This window comes from Dermacentor albipictus, chromosome 9, assembly GCF_038994185.2.
Source record: "Dermacentor albipictus isolate Rhodes 1998 colony chromosome 9, USDA_Dalb.pri_finalv2, whole genome shotgun sequence".
NCBI lineage: Eukaryota > Metazoa > Arthropoda > Arachnida > Ixodida > Ixodidae > Dermacentor > Dermacentor albipictus.
Genome location: NC_091829.1, coordinates 34,986,006 through 35,008,935, shown reverse-complemented (window position 1 = coordinate 35,008,935; position 22,930 = coordinate 34,986,006). Strand labels below are relative to the sequence as shown.

At 42.8% G+C, this 22,930-nt stretch overlaps 1 protein-coding gene across 2 annotated transcripts; it reads left to right on the top strand.

Annotated features, from left to right (window-relative positions):
* Positions 1–50: 50 nt before the first annotated feature.
* Positions 51–22,911, top strand: LOC135906513 (caldesmon-like). Of its 2 annotated transcripts, none has more exons than XM_065437940.1 (8): positions 51–304; positions 4,686–4,805; positions 5,865–6,018; positions 9,556–9,643; positions 10,659–10,782; positions 11,772–14,322; positions 16,926–17,042; positions 19,746–22,911. In XM_065437940.1, the coding sequence occupies exons 1-8, from the start codon at positions 286–288 to the stop codon at positions 20,212–20,214; spliced, it is 3,642 nt and encodes a 1,213-aa protein (XP_065294012.1). In that variant the 5' UTR covers positions 51–285; the 3' UTR covers positions 20,215–22,911. The 2 variants fall into 2 exon arrangements, with proteins under 2 accessions (XP_065294012.1, XP_065294011.1); XM_065437939.2 differs by lacking the exon at positions 51–304 and adding an exon at positions 891–1,033.
* Positions 22,912–22,930: the final 19 nt, after the last annotated feature.

Below are 22,930 nucleotides of genomic sequence, written 5' to 3'. Positions count from 1 at the left end.
CCGATAAAAACCTGAGCGCAAGTTCAGTCATACTTGAGAAGCCGAGACAAGTCGCTACAAGTCAAATATGGCGCTCTACGTATGTTTTGTGGTCCGTATGTACGCACCTTGCAAACAGCGCAGCGACAGTGATTGAATCATCGCATCGCCGAAGCATTTGCCTGATTTTGGCCCACTGATTGAGTCAATGATGTGCATCAAACAGCGCTTACTGGTGCCATAGGGTCAAGCCAGTGTGACGTGTTGTGGTTGTTAAATCGTGAGCTTGCGTGAGACTGCGGCACGATGATGAAGGGAAGACCGAGTAAGCCACAGCTCTATTATTCAGTGATTCCAGAACGCACAGATCCGCGCAATATTAGAAGTAATTAATGTCCCGTCAAATAAGAAAGCACGATCGTGCAAGCACATCATTTGTGCGGCTTCGGGTTCTGCGCCCTAAACTGACTGTTGTAACACGTGCTGCTGCCAGCGTTTGTTGGCGCTGTCACAGCGGCGATCGCTTGCCCTTGCATTGCGAATTAAATGTGTATGAACCAAGCCTACGAACAATCGTCTGTCTTGCATTGGCTGCGATGTAGCTCAATCGGTGGTGGAGCCTAGGCTAGGCTGGAACGGTCCAAGTTCGCACTTGGTTTCGTTGTGCGTCGTTTGCGGTTTGAGGGCCGACTGCAGGCGATAGTAAATTCGAGTGGTACCAAGGAGGCGTTGGCGGTGCACGACTTCCTAACTTTTCTTTTAACTAATCTTTTAAACGATATCTATAAAAGTAACAAAGTGCTTATAAAATGGGAGAAAGGAATAGAGATACAGCGAGGGCTTAGGCAAGTGTGCCCTCTTCTGTAACCTTTGTTCATGTTGTATCTACAAGGATTATAGACCAAATAAGAGAGGAGTGGACTTAGCTTCAGCCTATATTTCTTCAAGCAAGGAGAAGGGATTGAACAGTCATTACGAGGACTGATGTACACGGATGACATAGGACATATGGCAGACAACAAGGAAGATTTGCAGGGATTGATGGACATCAGCGGTAAAGAGGGAGTTAGGTTTAATGTTTAGTAACAAAAAATTGGCAGTCATGATAGTTAATGATAATCAGGGCGGCGACGATAGGATATTGGAGGTTGCGCTGAAAGTAGTGGATAAGTACAAATATCTTGGCATGTGTATAAACAGTGGGGCTGGGTACCTGTTGGAACATGAAAAATGTGTAACGACTAAACGTAGCAGGAATGCAGCTGTGATGAAAAATAGGCCGTTGTGAATTTACTATAGGAACGAAGTAGTGAGAGGGATTTGGAAAGGGGTGATGGTCCGTAGTCTGACTTTCGGCAATGCGGTCCTGTGCAGGAGATAAGAGGTTCGAGCAAGGTTGGAAATTAAGTAACAAGGGGTAGGTAGGCTTGCTTTGGGAGCAGACAGAAATACATCAAATCAGGGGGACAGGGTGACAAGGGATGGACGTCATTCAAGGGGAGGGAATTCAAAGGGAGGGAAGATAGAATTTGAGGAGCGATTACGAGAAATAGAGGGATAGCGGTGAGAAAGTTCAGTTACTTGTACATGAGGAATGTTCACAGAAAACGGAGGAAGCAGACCAGAAAATTGTCAAGCGAATATTGGGACAACAACAGGGAGGCAAACCAATGGATGCAGATGAAATCAGCACTGGGAACAAAAAGAAATTTCAAGCAGGAAATTGCCAATGAATGTATCTACGATAATGTTTGGGGAAGTACCTTGTTGTCTGAAGCCAGGATGGGAGTATTGTGGACTAAGACACGTTATATGGTACCTGTGAAGAGGAAAAGGAAATGGCTTCACACCTGATACTTTTCTGCAAAGGGCTTAACCTAACAGTTCAAAGCAATGGGACGGGCTTTTTGAAATCATTGGGGTTTACAGACAGTGGAGAAAAAATAGACTTTAAGTGGGTAGAAGTAACCAAACGGAAGTTATCTGATTGGTGGCTAAAATCAAGGCAAGAGTGAGATTTCACCCTCCACTAAGTAGAAAATATATTACTAAGTCTTACTAAGTACTTACTTACTAAGTATTACTATTACTAAGCTAGGTGGTGCGTGCCACCGCCCGATTAAAAGGGTTCAGCCTTATCCATCCATCTGTCCGTCTGTCCATCCATTCAGCCTTCCATCTTTGCTTTCCGATTTTACGGACTCCCATATGGTAAATGTAGATCTGAATTAAAGTGGGCTTTGTCTTGTATACCATCCCTTTGTAGAAAAGTTGATGCACATATATACGAGTCCACAGATGCCTCAGTGTACCGTGCGCTGGTTAGCAAAAAATTTCTGTGTCAGTCGAGCTCACTTTACTGTGAATATATCTACCTCTGTGACCTATAGTATCCTACATTACTTAAAAACAGTGGTATTGCACCAGACAGCTCATATTACACGTCTCGCCCAGTTAGAAAGCTATGAATCTGTACTAACCAGACCAAATCAACATGTTACAGATCTTCGTATCGGGTAGCAAAATATGATTCATCACTGCTGTGTAGAATGTAGACCAACACTGAGAGAAGTGAGAGTCCAAGACCCCGTTTTGAATTTTATACCCCAGCCGCCATGACGTCACAGATTACATATTTATTTTTGCTTATTTCAGTTAATCTTTGTGCATAAGAAAGTGACAAATGATGCTATGTATTGGTATTACTTGTTTTTCAAATCCAGTGTAATTGCCTCTTTTATTGGTAGACAGTTACATAATAAAAAAAATTGTTGTCACGAGGACGTTAGTGTGAAAATTGTATACGGCGGCTTCACTCGTCCGTCTTTCCTTTTTTTTTTTGTCAGCAGCAGGATTGACAGGTGGGCGAGCTGAAAAGGTTCGTGTTGATTATAGCAAAAAGAAGAAAAAAAAAGTACACGAGCACAAACGACACTGTTCAGTGTGTCCTGCTTGCATGTATCCACTTTTTTTTTTTCGCTCTGATCAGTATGGATTTTTTTTTTTGCGGTTTGGTTAACCAAGCCTCAATGTCTGATAATACTCACCTGTTACCAGTTCCAGAGTTGTAATTGCGTATCTGTTGTAACTGATCTCTTCCTTAATATCCCTTTATTTCTAAGCCTGGTATTTTGATCTTTTTCTTGTAGATATATTGACGTGGGTGCACTGGTGCACTTTAACCAGTGACTGCTTCAGCTGTTAATAGCCAACAATTAGGGTATGTTATGTATCGTAAACCATGCTGAAACCTATCATGCCAACAGCAGCATTGTAACACACAGCCTAGTGGGCATAGAAAACAGTTTTTAGTAGGACATGCTGTTATTTCACGTCAGCAAATTTGCTGCCAATCTGAGGCACCTGTGTCCAGTGTCTGATTTGACTGGACACTATCATCCTAGACCGTAGGAGCGTACGTGGCCATTGAACAGAGCTTGGCTGGATGTGCTGGACATTAGGAAGTGTTCATACAGGCGCATGTCTGTTATCATATAAAATATTTCATCATTTTCATTATCTCCCTACCAGACAGCATCAGAATAGTTAAAGTTGCACACTCAAACTGGCTAATAGTGCCTCCTAGACAGCACTAGTTCCCAACCGCACCTCAATGGTTCTTGGTTGTGGCGACCATATTTCAACAAGTGCTTCTCCCGAGTGCAAGAGTTTTCACGTGACGTAATAGTGCATGTCAAAGTGGCCCTGAATGATCAAAGTCAATTCAGAGCCCTTCATCTCTAGGCCGTTTGTCATGGGACACAAAACCCCAATTATTGTTGCTCACTAAAATAAGACTGTCCTTGAACGTTAGCTGCCTGTTGTCAGAACTCACTGTAATGGCCTTGTAGGTCCACCAGCCAGCCATGTGGATGCTCCAGGCTGTTGTGCCTTTGTATTAGAAAAGTTGCATCACTTTTCAACCTCTTGGAAATACAGGGCAAAAACAGACATGCAGATCTGGAAGAGTACATAGGGCGACTTGTTTTCAGTGGGCGCATCCTATGAATTATTCCAGTTACATCTGTTTTCGCGCTGTGTTTCCAGAATAAAGTTTATCGAACTCGCCATACTGCTGGCCTGTATTTGCCGTTTTGGTGTACCACAGCCGCAGTAAAGAGGTGCCCCTTAATTTGATGCACCCAAATACCCACCCCCACGTGTGTACCCCTACTTGACATTTCACTCACAGTTTCCACTGCTCTATTTCTAGCTGCCACTGTAAAAGCAAACACAAGCCTTTTGCTGCACTTTCAATTCATCAAAACATTGGCCATAATGTTGGTGCAAGTTGTTTGTGAATTCCTGAGAATGTTAAATATGTGCTTAGCAGGTGGGCTTGTGGTAACCTGTCATCCTCACCCCTACAGCTCAGCTGTGCTCCCAGGCAATGAAAGGTGCATGTGTTTGGCCAAATGACCAGTGAACCTTATTGACCTTTTCATGAGCTCTAATTGGCTACATGCTTCCAAATGAAGATGCTAAGTTCCCCTTGGTTGTACTTTATATCGGTGAAGTGAGCTGTCTGTTCACTTCTTGAATTGTTGAGCCACAAGAGCTTGCCTTTGTGGCTGTGAACAGGCCCTTCAGATGCTAATTTGTACCTCCTGTTTTTCATCAAATAGATTCTCCTCTCTTTGTTGCCACCCGGCTATCCTTTAGCTTTTTGTCACTCTGGCCATGGGCTCACTTTTTGCTCCTTGCAGGTTATGCCTACAGCGAGAAGCTGATGAAACAGATGGGCTGGACAGAAGGAAAAGGATTGGGGAAAAACGAGGATGGCATGCGTGATTTCATTCAACCGAAGAAAAAGGTGAATACCAAAGGTAAGACGCAAATCAATTCCAAAATAACTTGCTTAGGCAGATGAAGTTTTATGTAAGGGCAATTGGCATACTTCTGAACATAGCATGAAAGTGGTGTAGTACCTTACTTGGAGCTTAGCAAGGTTGCTGGTACCATGTTGCCTATCTGAAATGCCTAGATGAGTGCATGTTGCTATGTCTACACTACTGTCACACTGAGACATAGCCAGTAGCTGCACTGCTTGACGATGGCATCTTGTGAAGTTATCTGTAACCAAGATCAAGAACTGCATTTAAGATGTATGGCTGTTCTCTGCTCAAGAGTTTGAAGGGCTTTTTCCTTGGCAGAATTGTAAACAGATGCTGAATAAGAACCACTGAATTATTTTAAGGCTGGTGCATAACGTTTTCAAATCACTTTTGGGATATATTCGATGAAAGACAGGTTGAGCATTGGCAGAGAACACAGAGGCCAAATGCACCATCAAAAATATCACACCTAAACAACAGAGCTGTTATTGTTCTTTTGTCACCATGTATAAGCTGGCTCATTTTTGTACTGAAAAAAAAAAACAACAACAAAGAGAGAGAATGTCCACGAAAGTTGCCAGCTCGAGCTCTTATTGAAGATGTTTATTTGAACGTTTGTCAAGTCGTCTCAGAGCACATCAGTTACATGGAATGAACTTGCCACATTGAGACTTTGCTTGTTATCAAATGAAGTGCAATGCTTATCTGTGAGCAAAGAATTACCTATCATCAAGCAAAGGCCACCAAACGTGCTACATCATGGAGTGGAGACCTGTGAAGTGCTTCTACATGTTGCCACCTGTGTTTTATTTTTACACACTTTATTGTTTACGAAGACGCAACATGAAGTAAAAATCACTTATTTGCATTTGTTGTGCATTGTATGTGTTCATCGAGCGATGTGAACCGCAGTGCTGGTGGAATTATTTGGCCAATTATGCATGTTTTAGGTTTAGACTGTGCACTGAATTGTCATTTTATTACATGTGGAAACGCAACTGTGACCTCTAAATACCTTCAGCAACTCATACTTGCGCTTTGTTTTTTTAGGCATAGGCTTCAACGGTGTGGACGATCGCTGGATCGAGCACCAAGAGGCCTTTGACAGCCTGCTAAGCAACCTCAATAATGGAAGCCCTGCAGCTAAAGAAGACAAGTTGATTGGGGTTGAAGAGCGGGCATTCAAGCTCGGGGGTCGTGTTCAGTAAGTTTATTTTGCGAGGTAGCTGAATAGAAGCAGAATGAACCCAATAGGTATGCTTGCTGTAGTTGGTTGCTGGGAGGAAGGTAGAGAGAAATCAGGGTGGTAGGCCCGAACCACTGTTTTTTAGCCAGCTACTCAGCGTTGATATAAGGGGCGATGGGGCAAAAGGACAGGAAGAGAAAGACAATCACAACAGTTAGGACAGAGAAGTTTGCACGGTATACAAAATCTGGAAGCTCTCCTTACAATGACGCATTTGAGTTTGCTCTTTCTTGGATAATCCACAATGGCTTTCTTCGTCTGTCGAGTAGTGCGTTTTGGTTGTAAATCCAAAATAACTCTTTCAGAAAATGGCTGGTTGTCACAACCATAGAGTTTCTCACTATAACACCTAGAGGGAGATCTGTTGCCACCGTCTATGGGAGTTTCTTATGGGGTGCTGTGCTGTCATCGGAAAGACAGTATATGCGTCTGTAAGGCTTGTGTTCGCTGGTGTTGTAAGAGGTTTCATCTCAAATGTAGATATGGCTACACAAATAAAGGATCCTCCAAGTAAAATCTTGATAAAAGGTCTGCATTGCCTCATATTACATCTTCCAATGAAGTTTACTCAGCTACAATGCATAACCAAGCGAAGAAAAGCAAGAACAGACGACAAACTGTTCCAAATGAGCGTGAATCTTGTAGTCTGTCCTCCAACTTTAGCAGCCTGCTGATATTTTTTACGTTTCATATAATTTTACATGTAATAACAAGTCCCCATCAGTGAAGAAAACATGCTTTTTGTGTAATAATAAAGCTTAAACAGCTTTTTTACATGCTGTTTTAGTAGAAAATGAATCCTTTTGATGCCAGACATTCCGGAACGGTGCTTCCTGGCACATCTTCAAATTGTCGTGGCTCTCCGAGAACGACACCAATCTGAAGTCACAATATACCGGCATTGCACTGTGTAACACAGAGCAGCAGTGACAGATTTACCTCTAGATAATATAGTGAGAAACTATATGGTCACAACATCAGCATCATGTACTCCATATTATACTGTGCAGGTAATCCAACTGAAGCTGTGGTAGTAGCGCATGGTAATTTACATCTGCTATAGTCCACTCACTTTGTAGTGAACCAGTTAGTAATGCAATGTAAATTAATCATGATTAAAGCGAAGCTGTAAATAATGCAAATTTAGATCAGTTTTGTTCACTAGTGGAGCAGCTAATGGACCCTGTATAACTACTTCTCCTGCTGTAAAACTGCAGGAAGTATCTTGTAGTGTTGTATTGTTTTCGTGTGTACATGTCTTTTCTCATGTATAGCATACAATCTATAATGCTAGATTTTATCTTCTCGTGTATGCGAAGGGTAACCATGTAGGTAATATAATATTCATGCACTTGTTGAAAAGTGTTCTGATCTACCTCATGTTTTCCTGTTGTCTTTTTGGGAACTTGTATCTTATTACATGCCTATGATGATGTAAGCCCGCTACCTGTATGGGTTTGCAGAAGACTTAAAGTATTGATAAATAAATAAAGGAATATATCAATAACATCATATATTACAGCTGTAACAACTGAAGTTGATGTTGTGTTGACTCTAATCATGTTTTTATATTGTCTTGGTTCTAATATGTGACACGCTCATGTCAATGTTCGTGTTTTGTTATGAAGTAGTCTAAATTTATGATAATTCAACCTCGAATAAATAGGTCTGGTTATTTCAAGGAAGTCTCAAGACTTTATTAGTCTTCCATGTCTTCCCTGCATTTTGGAGCCGTTTCATTCAAGGAAAGCAGATATGCGAACCTTTGTGGCCGCCGAGGGAAGAAGTATCTTGCCAAAACTATTTTTGTTGATGAGCAACTCTACAAGGTGATGCAGCTGCCAATAATTCTTACCTTGCACGTAACAAAGTAGTGCACATATCTGTTTGCATTCTTGTCCAAGCACCGAGTGTGTATGTATGGTTTTTGTAATGAGCTGCAATTCCGCTTAGGGCCACATTCTAATTAATATTATTAGGTTAATTTGCTATTCCAGCAACTAAAGCAAACATCCCTGGTCCCTGTGATGAATTAATGCAAGTTTCAAACTATTGGCATTAATTACTGCAGGTTTGATGACTGTTAAACCTTTAAGGATAAGACATATAAATACCAAGGAAAAAATGTTTATTTTCTATCAAAATGTGCAGGACACGTCAAGAATAAGCATAATCAACAAAAAGAAAGAAATATTTTGCAGAAATTTTTTCAGCAATAGGAGGAGAACCCTAGCCAGGAAAGTGGAAGTAGGCTTCACCCCAAGCCACCTTAGGCTTCGTTTTCAATTTGTATAGGCAGCTCTCATCATATCTAAGCCATAGGTGTACATTTCATTTGCTTTGCATCACATGTTTGACACCACTGCAGCTGAATATCTTGCACCGGCCAGTCTCCTCTGAGCTTGCTTTCGAAAGACAGTGAGTCACATGTAAACGTTTTCTTCCTTGTCCAGTGTTCCTACTCTAAGCCAACAAATGACGCTTAGTGCTTATCATTCAGTGTTGGGCGAAGACATTTAGCCAGGAACTTCCTACTCGGCAAACTCGGCAAGAAATAATTTTTTTTTTCTGGTATGTTGCCTGTAAGCAACCCTCGTCAGCAAAGGTTAAAATGGCATGAATGTGGATAAATTGTCTTTTTTAAATTTCTTGTAGTACACAACTTTTGCGTGTGGTATCTCTCCAGTTTTGTAGGTTGGTTTGCTGGGCGAGTTAAAAACATCCCACCGATTTCATTGTCCTTTAATTTTCTTCTTTTCCTTTTGCTTGTGCTTTTTATGTGCATGCAATGCAGTGATTGGTGGGATGTTTTTCCAAATTAAATATTTGTTTTAAGCTTAGCATTTGTCTTGTGTCCTGCTTCTACTTGCTCGTGTCTTTTCACTTGGCTGAAACCATCATACCTTCCTCTTTCTTCTGGTACTTCTTGCTGAGTTGTCTCTATGGACCTTCACACCAGGGCATGAGCACACCCTCCGTGCACCAACTGTTGTGGATCCCAGTCTGTATAAAGCGCACTTGCTTCACTGTCCCTATTGTGGTGCTCTTGGGAAGGTCTCTCATGAGCTTACAACAGCCCAGAAGGCATTATGGCAACACATATTAACTAGTATTGAGCTTTCGTTCGAGAGGTCTGTAGAATATATTATGGAAGTGTTAGATTGTCGCTATCTCGGACTGTTAATGCTACCATTTCCTAGCAGTACGAATCGAAGTGGTCAGCTCAAATATGGGGAAATAGTTGTACAGATGCAGTTGATGTTTCACGACCACGTTAATTTGATGCTACTGTGCGCAAAATTTAGCTATTTGTTTGTGTAAGAGCCCAAGACGGTGGCACGCATGAACCGAAAATAAAACTGTCTATAGGTGACAGCATGAACTGCTGCTCTTGCCAGGAGGAGGTGGAACATTATCTTCTGTGGCCCATTTCGGAAGTTTGGTATCTAGGACTAAATCTGTCTATTCCATTTTTCTTCTTTTTCTACATTGTAGTTACTCAAAGTTTCTCAGAGGAAAAGACTTGAGTCAGAAGAAGAAGGAAGACCTCAATGCCATTGTGGTCAAGAGGAAGAAGGATGTGGTGAGTCATCATCAACGACTAGCTGAAAGGTTCTTTAGGTGGAAATGGACAGAGGCACAGCGCTTTATGAATCAAACTCAGTAACACCTACATATCATAGATCTGTAAGAATATTTCTTCAAATGCAAAGCTTTCTTTCTAGGTAGCCCATATGGTTTTTTTTTTGTAGCTTTGTGCTATGTTAAGTATAAATACAGTTCTTTCCTTTTAACAAAATTGGTCCATTTTGTGGATTTTCCCAGGACTGCATTGGCTGTTTAACAGTTTCAGCGTCTGGCCTTTTAGAATTCAATGCACCCCCAGCGTCAGGTTGTTTTCTCGGAGAGCTTGTCTGAAAGTCATGTGACAGGAAGCGGTGTGTTCAAATTCGCGTGTGCACTGCACAAACAAACCCAGCCGCTCCTTATGTGTATGCATTTGCACCTTGCTAGAGAACACCATTGCTTTATCGAGGTCACTAAGCCCACGTATCGTACGGTATCTAATTGGATCATTTGAAATATATGCCATGTAGTTTCTGTCTCTGAAGTGACCGTGCCTCTCAAGCATGTAAAAATTGGTGCAACAAAGCCAGTCGATCCCCAGCGCCTGTTGTGTGTAGCTCATATTTCATTTTCGTTTCTACTAGCACTGCAATAATTATATCATAATGGTATACAATCAATCTCAGCCTCCTACTTGTTGCTCTTCAATACTAAAGTGCATTTTAGGAAGCCATTTTTGAAGCAACTTCTCAAGTTTAAGGTTGTTAAAGAGTTGTGAAATTGTTCTGTCATATTGCTTAAAAAGTAGCTGGTTGGTATATAGAAAATTTTGCCTCCAAACAGACTGAACAGTAGCTAAATCTGGATACAAAAATGCTAAAATGGCAATACTGATTCCAATGTGTGGCTATCCTATATGCTAGTGTGCCTCATGCTCGTCAAAAATTCTTCATATCTGCAGACTGATAAAATCTTACCAAATGGTTTGCGCAATTTCATTAGCCGAAACTGTGCCACACATTGTGTTGCAGGAAAGCGTGCAAGAGGCAGACACGACGGGCCAGGAAGACCTGTCGGGACTGAAAACGCACACTAGTAGCTTGAGCTACCAGGAGTACTTTGCTCAACGCATGAAGGCATCAAGACATCATAAAGGTTGGACTGCTCTTCAGGAAATCACCGTAGTGTGACTTTGGCAACTGAAAAGGCTGTTGAAGTTGTGTTTAAGGAACAGTTCTTTTACTTTGATTATATGCATCTTTAATCACCCATGACTTGTGCTCTTTGTGCTGAAGAACTCTTGACCTTATCCCAGCCATCGATGAAGGACGAAAAGATTGGAAAATGAGAGGAATTGTTCCTTAAGTTTACCCTGGAACATCATAATGTATCGAGGGTCGGAGTGCAATATGTGTTAGCAATTATTGTAAGACATTTAAGTTGTGTAATGGGGGTGCCGAAACATGATAAAACCAGTGTCTATTGTTTGGAAGACTGCCATGTACGAATCAAGCATTAGCAGAGTCGGTGGATTTTAGAACATACATGCATGCATACATACATGCATGCATGCATGCATGCATGCATGCATGCATGCATGCATACATACATACATACATACATACATACATACATACATACATACATGCGTCAAGCAGTGTGAAAAAGCAACGCAAGAGAATTTATGTACGTTCAACTTGCCACTCAGGCTTTTCATAAGAACAATCCAGACACAAGCATAAGAAGAAATCAATAATTTTGCATGACAGTCAGGGTCTGTTCCTTGGAAGTTGTTAACTTGGTTTAATTTAGTTAGCCTTGTTGGTAGTGCAATTTTGCTAGACAACCATAGTTAGCTCATGTTTACAATGTTCCCGTATATAGCATATGCTTCATGCAAATAAACGAAAGGAGCACCTATCTTTTGTGCTGCTTCAGTTGAAAAGCTTAAGAATGAACCAACTTGCCTACACAATGAGGTTTCTACAAAATTTGAGGATTTGTTTAACATTACTGAATTGGGATTATTGTGTGTCAACGTTTGTGTGTGTGCTAGCAGTATTTGAAGCTGTTTAACAGTAGGGCTTCCATTTACATATGCTGACCAGTCATAGCAAACTGTGCCATTCTTTTTGCTTTCTTAGGACTTAATGAAGATGGAGACCTGCAATCTTATCAGCAGACAGAGGAAACTAGAGATGAACATAGCAAGATGACATCAAGAAGGAAAGACAAGAGGTGTGAGAAAAACGAGCATGTACAGGATGACTGGACTTCTCATGCGGATGAAGAGGTTGTCGAAGCAGGACTACCACTAAACAGAGCTGATAGTGAGGATACCTACTCAATGTGCAATGTGAACGTTCAAGCCAAGAAGAAGAAGAAAAAGTCGAAGCACAGGTCTAATGATGGTGGTGACAACCAGTGGTCTGAGTCTATCACCCAGCAAAGAGAAGACAGGCTTGGTGGAGAGTTAGTACCTGAGGAATGCTCCTTAGAAGAGGGTGCCCCTAAGAGACAAAGAAAACTGAAACATGCTGATGACAGTGAGCAGACCCTACGCGGAGCTACCGTCTCACAGATGGAGTTTTACTCAAAGGACAGTGTACCTGACCGAATCAAGAAAAAGTCGAAGCATAAGTCTCATGATGGCACCGAAAGTCAGTGGTCTGAGACCATCATATCACCTGTAGAATGCTCCTTGGAAGTGGACGTCCCTAAGAGGGCGAAAAAATTGAAGCGTACAGTTGAGAACAGCATTGAAAACAGCGAGCAGGCATTACCTAAAACTACTGCATTACAGATAGAGTTTTGCACAGAGGACAGTGTGCCACGAGTAAAAAAAAAGTCAAAGCACGAGTCAGATCATGACACTATGAGGTTTGAGACTAACAATGAGCAGTGGGATGATGGGAACCAATCAAGTCAGGCCTTGGTTGAGGCACCTACACTATCCGCAAAGCACACCGTAGAAGAGGCTGCGCCTAAGCGAACAAAGAAGCTGAAATGCCAGCCATGCCTAAGTACGGATGACACTGCAAATGGCAGTTCGCAAATGTTGACTTCAGTTGTGTCGCCCAAAGAGGCCTCCTCAGAAAAGCATCAGCAGCAGATGAAGAAGAAGTCGAAGCACCGGCCTGCCAATGATACAGTTGAAGAAGACGATAGAGAAACTAGCAGCAAGAAAGCAGCAGTTGCAAGCCCTGGAGACAGAGCTGTAAAAAAGGAAGTTCCAATGCTGCCTTTGCAGACCTGCTTTGAGGAGGAGATGCCAAAGCAAACTACAAAAGAACCTAAACAGAAAGCACCTGAAGTAACAAATGAAAAGAGCAGACTAAAGATCCATACAGAATCTGTAGAGGGTACAACAGCAGCAAATATACGTTTGGATGAAGCTTTCTCTTTGGCTACCAGGCAATTCGAAAAAGTGTTGAAGCAGTCTGGGAAGTTGAAGAGGAAGCTGAATCATGATCCGACTGATGAAGTAGATGAGCAAAAAGGGCAACAAGATAAAGTGCAACACGTGAACAGAGGAACTGCTAAGGCCACTGCGTTGGCTGCCAATGCCGAGGCGCTCCAGGAAGATTGTGCACCCAGGAAGTCAAAGCGAAAGCAGGAGGAAAGGGAAAGAAAGGATAGTTGCACAGCCGAAGAGGAACAAAAGTGTGCCCAGCCAGATGTTAAAGCTAAAACAAGGAAGGAGTCTAACCGACAGCAGGAAGAAGGAATCGTAACCAAGAAACTCAAACACGAACCAGAGCAAAATGAAGTGCCAGAAGACGAGACCAAGAAAAATGCTAAGCAAAACCAAACAGGAGGGTCGACACCTAAAGAACCCAATCCGGAACAAGAACAAAGTAAAGCGAAGGCTCACATCAAGACGGAGGCTAACGAAAAGCCTAAGCAAAAGTTGACGTCTGGCAAGGCCAGTCCAAAGCAAGAAAAGGCTGCTCTGAACGCTCAAACTAAGAAGGAGTTGAAAAACCAGGAGGAAGGAGTAACACCTAAAATGTCTACCCGAGAACAAGAACAAACTGGTCCAGAGGTTAAAACTAAGAAGGTGTCTAAACAAAAGCAGATGGAAGAAGTGATGTCCAACAAGGTTATCGTGGGGCAACAAAAGAATGAGCCAAAAAGTAAAGCAAAAAATGTGTCCAAGCAAGACAAGAACTACAAGCAAAAAGTAACACCCAAAATGTCTAATCCAAAACAAGAACTGCCTGAACCCAAAGTTGAGACCACAATTGAGTCTCCACAAAAGCAGATGGAGAAAAAAACAACAAAGAAGTCCAACTTGAAGCTGGAAGAGAATGAACTAAACCTCAAAGCCAAGATGGTACCTAAGCAAAGGCATGTGGAAGGGACTACATCCAGTGAAGCTAACCCCGAAGAACAGACCAAGGTGATTGTTAAAAAGAAAACTATTCAAACTGCAAGCAGAGTTGTTGCAAACAAAACAGTGCAAAGTGCAAGTAAGCCAGTTGCAAAGAAAACTGTGCGGACTGCAACCAAGCCGGTTGCAGAGAAACCTTCTCCAACAGCAAGCAAGCTAGTTACAAAGAAACCTGTACCACCAGCAAGCAAGGTGGCTGCAAAGAAATCTGGGACGACTACAACCAAGCTGGCTGCAAAGAAGCCTGTTCAGACTGCAAGCAAGCTCATTACGGAGATGCCCGTGCAAGATGCCCATAGAAGGTATGCTATACATCCAATATTGCACTGCAGTAGGCGTAAAATTGCACAACGATGCTGAACTGTGCACATTAGAATGAATGCACAGTGAGCAGCACACACCATGATGCAGATAGGACCAATGTGTTGCTGTTGTGCGCATAGCTGTCGTGAAAAAAAAAAGAAAAGAACTATACAGGGCACATTTTTCTTGCTGCAAATTGCGAGTATAAGCTAAGAATGGGGCTCATCATGCTTGTTTGTTCATCATGCTTTGCTTAGGTGTGGCAAGACGTAAAGAAAAAAATTAATTTGAGCAAGTATGCTTGAGGTTGAACCAGAAATCTTGTGGCTTCATGTCTAATCTTATCCGCTATGCCACAACTGATTCGCAAAAGCGAACAGACAATATATACTTGTATTGGACGGTGACAAACACGAATTAGTTTGCTGTTGGGCTCATTTCAGGCACCAGCGTTGATCAGTAAACACTGCCTGTGAAGTTGGTGCACATTGTTCTTGTGTGTGCTGTCTGTGAGATTTGTGTGTTTATGAAGCAAGTACACAAAATGATCTGCAGTGGCAATTTTCCCATAGCAGCCCAGGTGGCATTGAAGTTTTCCAGAAACTGGTGGAGGGGAACTCAGGATCATGTGGGCGTGTTGGTTGTTTAGGTGCATCTAGCTCGTGTTTGTAGTCATCGAGCTAATGGAATCAAAAAGCCACTTGAGCCAGAGGATGTTTAACTGCCCCAAGTTGTAAAATTATTGCAATTAAGTTGCAATGACCTTAGGTACCATATGAGTGTCCAGATTGGTGGTGGCCTTCAGTGTAACTTGTATGGTCAATTACAGAAGTAATAGAGTTCTATTAATGCAGAGGTACAGCAAAAGTGAACAGCAAAGCGAAACTAAACAAATAGTTCAGCTGTGTTACTAAATTACATCTGTCTAGTAACAAACTGGCTACGTGTACAGTGAGAGCAGAACAGACACGAACATGGAAGGCGGGTGATGATGCTGTCTCAGCGTTCTTGCACCAGCTCCCCATCATGGCTGTGATTTTGGGAGCATCTGTTTGAGTGTGGTTGGTTGTTTAATCCTAAAGAATAACTACGCTGCATTCTAAAAAGACCATGGACTCAACCAAAACAACCCCAACACAGCCCAAATATGAGAAAATGCATTAAAGTTTGTGACGTCTGACTGACACGCTGGTGTGGTAGTTTCCGCACAAAATTTGTAACGGGGAAGCTTGGCCATCAGTTTCTCTACTAGTAATCAACATTTTCCTACCATATAAACAGCAGTTCTAAAATTACATGTCAGCCAGGTAATTAAACTAATTTAGTGTTGCTCATTAGCGTCCGCTTAGTGACCCTTGAGCTTGAGTGTCAGATTAGCATTTCAAAATGTCCGCAGCATCACTTTTTCCAGAGTTCCTTAATACCTTCTTCCTGGTTGCAGAACTTTTATGGGATACATTGGTATGCTGATCGAAGTAGTCACTACGTGACACTTACTTGTTTAGAGGAAACTCAGCTCTCAGCTGAGGTAGTCTTACTTGTATGCATGTTACAGCGAGCTGTGTAACCATTCCGACTGCTGCATTGCAGGAGAACGCAAAAAAGGTGGTGAATTCAAGTAAATACTACTAACTGTACATTCCTTTAAATTAGTAACTGCTAGAAGTGCACTAAATTAAGAAATTTCAGTCTCATTACTAATAACAGTGACTAAACGTGTGCACAGTGACTGGTGCTTTAATAGAGGCAGCTATTGTGAACAGTGACGAATTCCCTAGTACAGCACTGGTGCAACAGTTATTAATGTAATAATGTAGTTAATAATGCATATGCATTTATAGTGTCTTTAGCAATGATGCACTGCTTCTTTTACATTCTTGTGCAACACTGCAGTAGAAAAAGCTAGGCAGTTCGTCAGAATACACATGCAAGTTAGTCTCCCCTGGACGGACCTCCTGTGTCCGGGTGGACGTTGCGGCGCGAACCTTGAGGGCAAGACGCCTTCAGTCCTCGTCATTCTCAACCACTTTGACAGCTGCTGTATCTGGATGGCCGCCATATAGGACTGCGCTGCCTATCGATGTGGATTCCAATATTACCTGCTGCAGTTTACCTTCACATCTGCCCGGACATTCCATCGCCGCCATCCTCCCGGCAATTTCAGTGCCGTAGGGGAAGACTTAAGAAGGGAGGGATGTGGGAATCTTTGGGTCCCATGACTAGAGTGACCTGTGTGCAAGGTGTAGAACCATTGGCATCCCCTCTTATCCTGACCAAGGAACATGGTTGGAGACTGTAGAAAAAGACCACCAGTGACAATGCAAAAGTATCATGTTTCTCTTTGTCACGTGCTGTCTATGTCTAGCAATCAAGGATTTTCCCTTGATAGAAAATAATTTGGTTGCAGGTGCATAGAAACATGTGAGTCTTTGTGTTCTGCACTCTTCAGAGTGCTGTTGTTGCTCACGTGGTGGAGACACAGTTGAGCCTTACTGGCAACACAAACCACTTAACTTTGATAAGAATCGCTGTGGTTGAAATTAAGTCTAGTACTATCGCCCTTTACAAGAATAAGTAACTTTTTTTCCTGTGTCTTTGAAAGGCTGGGCCATCGCTCGAAGCATCCAGCCGGCAACAGTGCAGACCCACAGTATTGTCAGTATGATGCTGGCAAGGCTTCGAGGGATTTCATCGCTTCTCGAAAGAAAATTGCCATTAGGTAAGTGTCTTTTTTTTCTTTTGTGATGCAATAGGTAATGGCAGACCGGGTTGTGCGATGAATAGGACAAGTAATTGGTGAAAGAAAAGAAGCTAAGGAGAACTGAGCAATGGAATGTAAAAGTAATAGATGTAATATTAAGAGGTTGAAAACGATCAACTGCCTGAATTGGGGTGGGTTCGTACACCTTCTTGAAATCCTTAAAAACCGTTGAATTTGGAAAAAGAGATCCTTGAAACTCTCTGAAAATAAATGCGTTCCTCTAATTCCTTGAAAACTTGGTTGCGGGTGACTTCTGAGTCAAACTAACAAACTGCATCGGCGCTATGCCGTGAACACTGTCTACTGTCACTGTCTACACTGTATGCGATCCAACCAATTCTATTCTGTAAATTTACTTCTCATGATAAGGTTCCCATGTGAGTACCGTTTTTACTCGCATAATGATAGCACTTTTTTGTAAAAAAAAAATTGACGCAAATTCTGGGGTGCGATCATTACGCGGGTTAAATTTCCTGCAAGAATACTTCTTTTTTTTTTTTCATTCGCGACGCGTTCGTAATCGCGGCTGTTACCACAGTACGGGAAGCCTCGAGCTCGCTTCTTCGCGACGCCGCCCCGGCTGCAGGGGCCGCCGGGGACCTTCTCCATCGGCGTCTCTTTGTCTCTAACTTTTGAGAGGCGGCTCTCAGAGTTGGCAGACCAGCTGTGGGCCGTCCGGCAAGCCAGAGATGCCGCCCAAGTCCAAGGACTTCGAGCCGCCACCTGAGGCCACCACAAAGAAACTGCCGGACCATTCACTAATAAAGTTTCTTCTCTCTCTCCCGCGTTTGCTGTGGGATGATAACAAGCCAACAAGCAGGCGGCATAGAGTTTCATACCCGCCGTGGTTGCTCAGTGGCTATGGTATTGGGCTGCTGAGCACGAGGTCGCGGGATCGAATCCCGGCCACGGCGGACGTTAAAGAACCCCAGATGGTCGAAATTTCCGGAGCCCTCCACTACAGCATGCCACATAATCAGAAAGTGGTTGTGGCACGTAAAACCCCAATAATTTAATTTTTGTAATAGAGTTTCATCCAATAATTCGGCTGCCGCTGTGAAGTGCGGGGCACCAAAGCAAATATGGCGCCCGGCAAAGCCAGAACGTGTCGAAAGCGATGTTTGTCCTTCTCGTGAGTACATTACACACATTGAAACAGTTTCTTCCGTATAAGTAATGAATGATATCATTAATATCGTCAAGTTTTCACAAATAACGTAGCCACGCCCATTTTGAGGGGACAGAAAGAGATTGGCGCGCGTTGCTGCCAGTGAACACATGGCTGGCATGCTGCGGAAACTGCGGCATTTGTCTTCACTATCCTAATACGGCACGTTTCCGCTAAGGGTGGGCGAAAATCTTAGCTGTGTTACAAGCGTCGGTGTTTTAATACGGTACATTTCTAACGTATCAGTGTAAACGTGGCTACCATAGTTGCCGCTCGCGATTTGTTGCATGCCCACGAGTGCAGACGAGAAGAATCGAAAGGCGCCCTTTATGTTGCTGTTGTTGTTGGCCAAAACCATTATGAAGCCTACAAGTAATACAGCCAAAGCAAGTTTGGTTGAAGCTTTCTTCCTTTTTTTTTTCTTCGTGGAAGTACGGAAAGTGATGAAAGGAATGAAATAGGGCATCTGCTTAAGAATGTTTGGTGCGTGCAGACCGCTTGGTATGTGTCTTCAAGACTCATTTGCATATCATTTGACAGCATTCGACAGATGGTAAGCGCGATCATCGTTAGCTAGACTTGGCACACGACATATCACTTCGACAAGTTCGGGGTGCGATCATTACACGGGAAAGAAAAAAAAAATCGAATTTTGACGACAATTCAGGGGTGCGAGTAAATGCAGTACTTGAGCTATATAGTTAGAGTGGTCGATAGCAATCTATTGCAGACTTTGGCTGACAATATGCGTGACTCCAGCCAACGAGAAGTGCTGGAAGGCACTTGAAGTCTACTTCATTTCGTCAACTTCCATTCGAATTGGTCCACATGTCCCTCTGCAGGGACAGGTATAATCGATGTAGTAATTGCGCTTGTTCTTCAGATTTCCCCGGTGTTGGTTTCCACAGCCAGCCCCTACAGCTCGGTAGCTTACCACCGTAAACAAGCGGGACCACTAAGATTTTTATTGCTTTAACATTGTTTCTTGCCAGCTAACATTATTACCATTATACTGTTTTCATTATGCCATTAGACACTGATACCCTCGCCAATGTACTCGACCGTTCAGCCTGTTGGGCTTCTTGCCTCAGTGTTTGCGGGCTGCCATGTAGACAATGTGGAGTGCTGTGGTGGCATCAGCTCTGTGAGCATTCATTGTAAAGCTGTAGGAGATGCCTGAATTTCTTCGTAGTAGAGATGTTCACAATACATATGAAACAAAAATTTGGCCGGGACACACGGAATTCTTCATTATAAACATAATTTCGTTGTAGTGGTGCTTGTTGTAGAGGCAGTCGACTGTACAAATGACCATCTCTTCGAGGAATCCAGCTTGAGGATTAGAATTGTGCTTTCTACTACAAGTAATAATTAAAAATTCTGTATTAACAAATTTTTAAAGGTCATATGACAGTATATGTGCCACGGATACATTTTCTTTTTCTGCCCTGTTCGGTCGGTCACAGTTTTGTTCCCCGTTTGATTCTCTCCAGGAACTCCAGGGCCGGAAACGCTGCAAGGAAGCATCAGAGCAATGCTGAACGCCCTTACCCATGGCGCTTAGACAGGATCAAGAAAGGAATGTGGCGGCCCTTGTTTAAGCCTGACGTCAAAGTAGTGCCTGTGGATGACGACACTGCCGCAACAATGGCCCAGTGGGTCATTGATACAGTGGAGCATTCCGGCAGCAGGATCACTCCTGCCAAGGTGTGCCACCTCAGCAAGGAGATGTTTGCCATCACACTCGCCGACCACATTTACAGGCAACACAACGCTTCCAACTGGATGCATATTCCGGGATACGGAAGCAAGTCTTGGGTGGAGGGATGCGTTAACCTCCTGTTTAACAGGCTGGTTGCAAGGAACCACAAAGAAGCCTCGGAGTCTTTCGTTCCGTCAACTGCTAACAATGAAAAGAAGGCTTCAAGCGGCTCAATTGTGGGCAGTGGGATGAAAAAGTGACATTGCACGACTATGAGATCATTCAATTTTGTTGTCAAGCTCGGAGCACAAGTCGGAGGTGTTGCTGGACCTCGCACCACTTGAACTTCACTGTTGAGTGACTTTAGATTGGTGCACACCCATCGTAGTATTCTTGTGTGGACAACAGGGCTATTTCAGTGTCTCCTGAGGTGGTGCACTTGAAGAAACAATGTGGCTATAGCTGCTGCTTTCCAGGCACTGTTTTAGTAGTCAGTTGTCAATCAGTGTGTGTTAGTTCAAGTCTGACCCTGCCTCTTGTAAGTAAATTCTCCCAGAAAGGTGTCCGACTACTATGTCAACAAAAAGGATCCTGTACGCCTGTCGATGTTATGCAAAAGCATTTTCATTTCTGACACTGTACACCACTGTACATACAGTTGCTGAACTATTTAGGTGCTCGCAGTCAATCAAGTCATACGTTTAGTCAAGTACACTGCATCTTCATGCCTGTTCAATCGTACAACATGTTTCTTTGTATGCATTTGAAAAAATGTTCGACCTCCTTTATATATAAACAAGCAGCAAACAACAATGATGCTTTCGTAAGACATTCTGTAAAAGAATGCTCAGAGGCAAGTAGAAGAGGCCCACAACACAGATCTGTACTGCTGGCCATCTTTGCATTTCTTGCAGCTTTGTTTTCCAGTATGCATTTCTAAAATGCCATGCATTCAGTGTGGCTGAACATGTTTTGGTCACTGGATCCGGTAAAAAGAACATTGTCATAGGTCGTGCAAAGAGCCTCTAGATGTTCTGATGGAACTTCAAGACTGGTCATACAAATGCGAGAATATTCTAGGTAAAAATTCATAGAGAGACCTTTAATTTCAATCGTTTGCCAAATAGCTGTAGCAGCAGCAGCAGCTTGTTGCTTAACCATGTCTGGTTGCCACAGTATATCCGAGAAACCTCTGCTCGTATGGTACCAATCTTGACCGAACCTCTCTTCACCAAGTACTACAGTCACTCCCAGCTACGGCAGTCTGCCCGAGTACATTTGTGAAATGTGCTGCTGGGCAAGAACCTCCACAATTTTAGGTCTCTTTAGGTCTGTGCAGTTTGACGTCCACTTTGGTTCAGTGGACGCAGATCTTTCCACTGCAATCTTTGATTCAATGTAATACAGGAGCCAGTTTGCACAATTTCTCTGCTATAATTACTTTAAAATGGTTCTCTCTCGCTCATGGGATTTGTTTTTTAACGGTAACATCAGTGACTGCCAATTTGTTGCCACCACGTAGCAACACTATGATTACGGTTATAGCATTATAATTTGAATAACTGCTCAGTGTTCTTATGCATGCATTTGTTGAGAAAAGTCTCGAGTGCTGTAGGCTTGCTTGTTCTTGCACTTTTATCCTTGGCAATCGTGGATCGTGGAGCATGCAGGTACTGCACTGTTGATGGCACTACCGAGAACTGTATCGAAAAGTGCAGCCAAACTGGAAGAAACTTTTCCTCTATGCAGTTCTCACTGCTGGGGTGATGGATTGCGAGGAATGTAAACTACCTTTGGCTTATTGTCTCCAGAGGGTCTCCTGCAAAACTTCACAGTTGCTAATTGTGCTCCTGTGGGCTCGTTTGTTCCACAAAGCTCTTGATTTGGTGTGTAGTCTCTTGCCTTCATGAGCTGTATCACATGCACATTTGCAGGTCGTCTGGGCTGGTACACTCAAAGGCGTGCAATTCTCGTAGGTTATGAGAAGAGAAAGGGAACTTTGCACACAAGACACAGTTGAAATGAATTGTGGTGGCCTGTTCTTGACACTTCATCCTGAATGCTTTACTAATTGGGTCATCTCCAAAAAGGTCATGAGGAATTGTCTTGGGTTCTTTTGACAAGCTGCACTGCTTATTCAGACATGTTGGAAAACTGGCTTGCGTGCTGCCACAAGCAGACTGTAGCACACCAGTTTCTTGGTCCTTCTGCATTCTTTTGTCATTAATTTGCAGCCCATTATTTTGCAATGCCCACTTTACCATCTGTGACAGAACTGTTCCTTCTGGTTCTTGCAACTTCTATGATTGCTACTGTTGCACCATCTGAAAAGGTGGAGGTGTGCTGGCCAACTTAACGTTACATATACTATTGGCTACAGCACAACCCATGTACAACTGGTTATTGCCAGCGAAAACCAACTTTCTAACGACAGTTTACAACAAAAAGCGTTCTGGTGCACTATTCAATGCCAAGATCCTTACTTGCTTTGAAGACATGGTGGAGTTTGATTGCCCTACCAATAAAGGGCTATGTGCCTTGCAGTATAAATGTGAAAGAACCAAGCTTGGCTCACAACATTAATCTATCCACCCAGTGTAGCCACTGCATGTATTTGATTCATACTTGTTATAGTGTGAATGTGGAAGCAACACCTCCAAGATAATGAAAGGCTCATGTGTCATAAAAAGGCACGGAAGCAGTTGAATCGTGAACTGGAAAAAAAAAAAAAAAGATGTTTGGGCCAAGCATTGCTTGCGCCTGTGGCAAAAAAGTACAAGTTCTTGCCCTCCGACATGACATCGTTTCATGGCAGCGTTTTGTTATCTAGGAGGTGTTGGTAGGTGTGGGATGCACTACTGTTAAGCAAATGTGAGAACCACCTACAAGTGCACATCTGTGCTTTTATTTATGCGTAATAAACTACATGCACGCATTGTTTGTTGATGCCACCTGCATCTCTTAGCTGTGTTCACT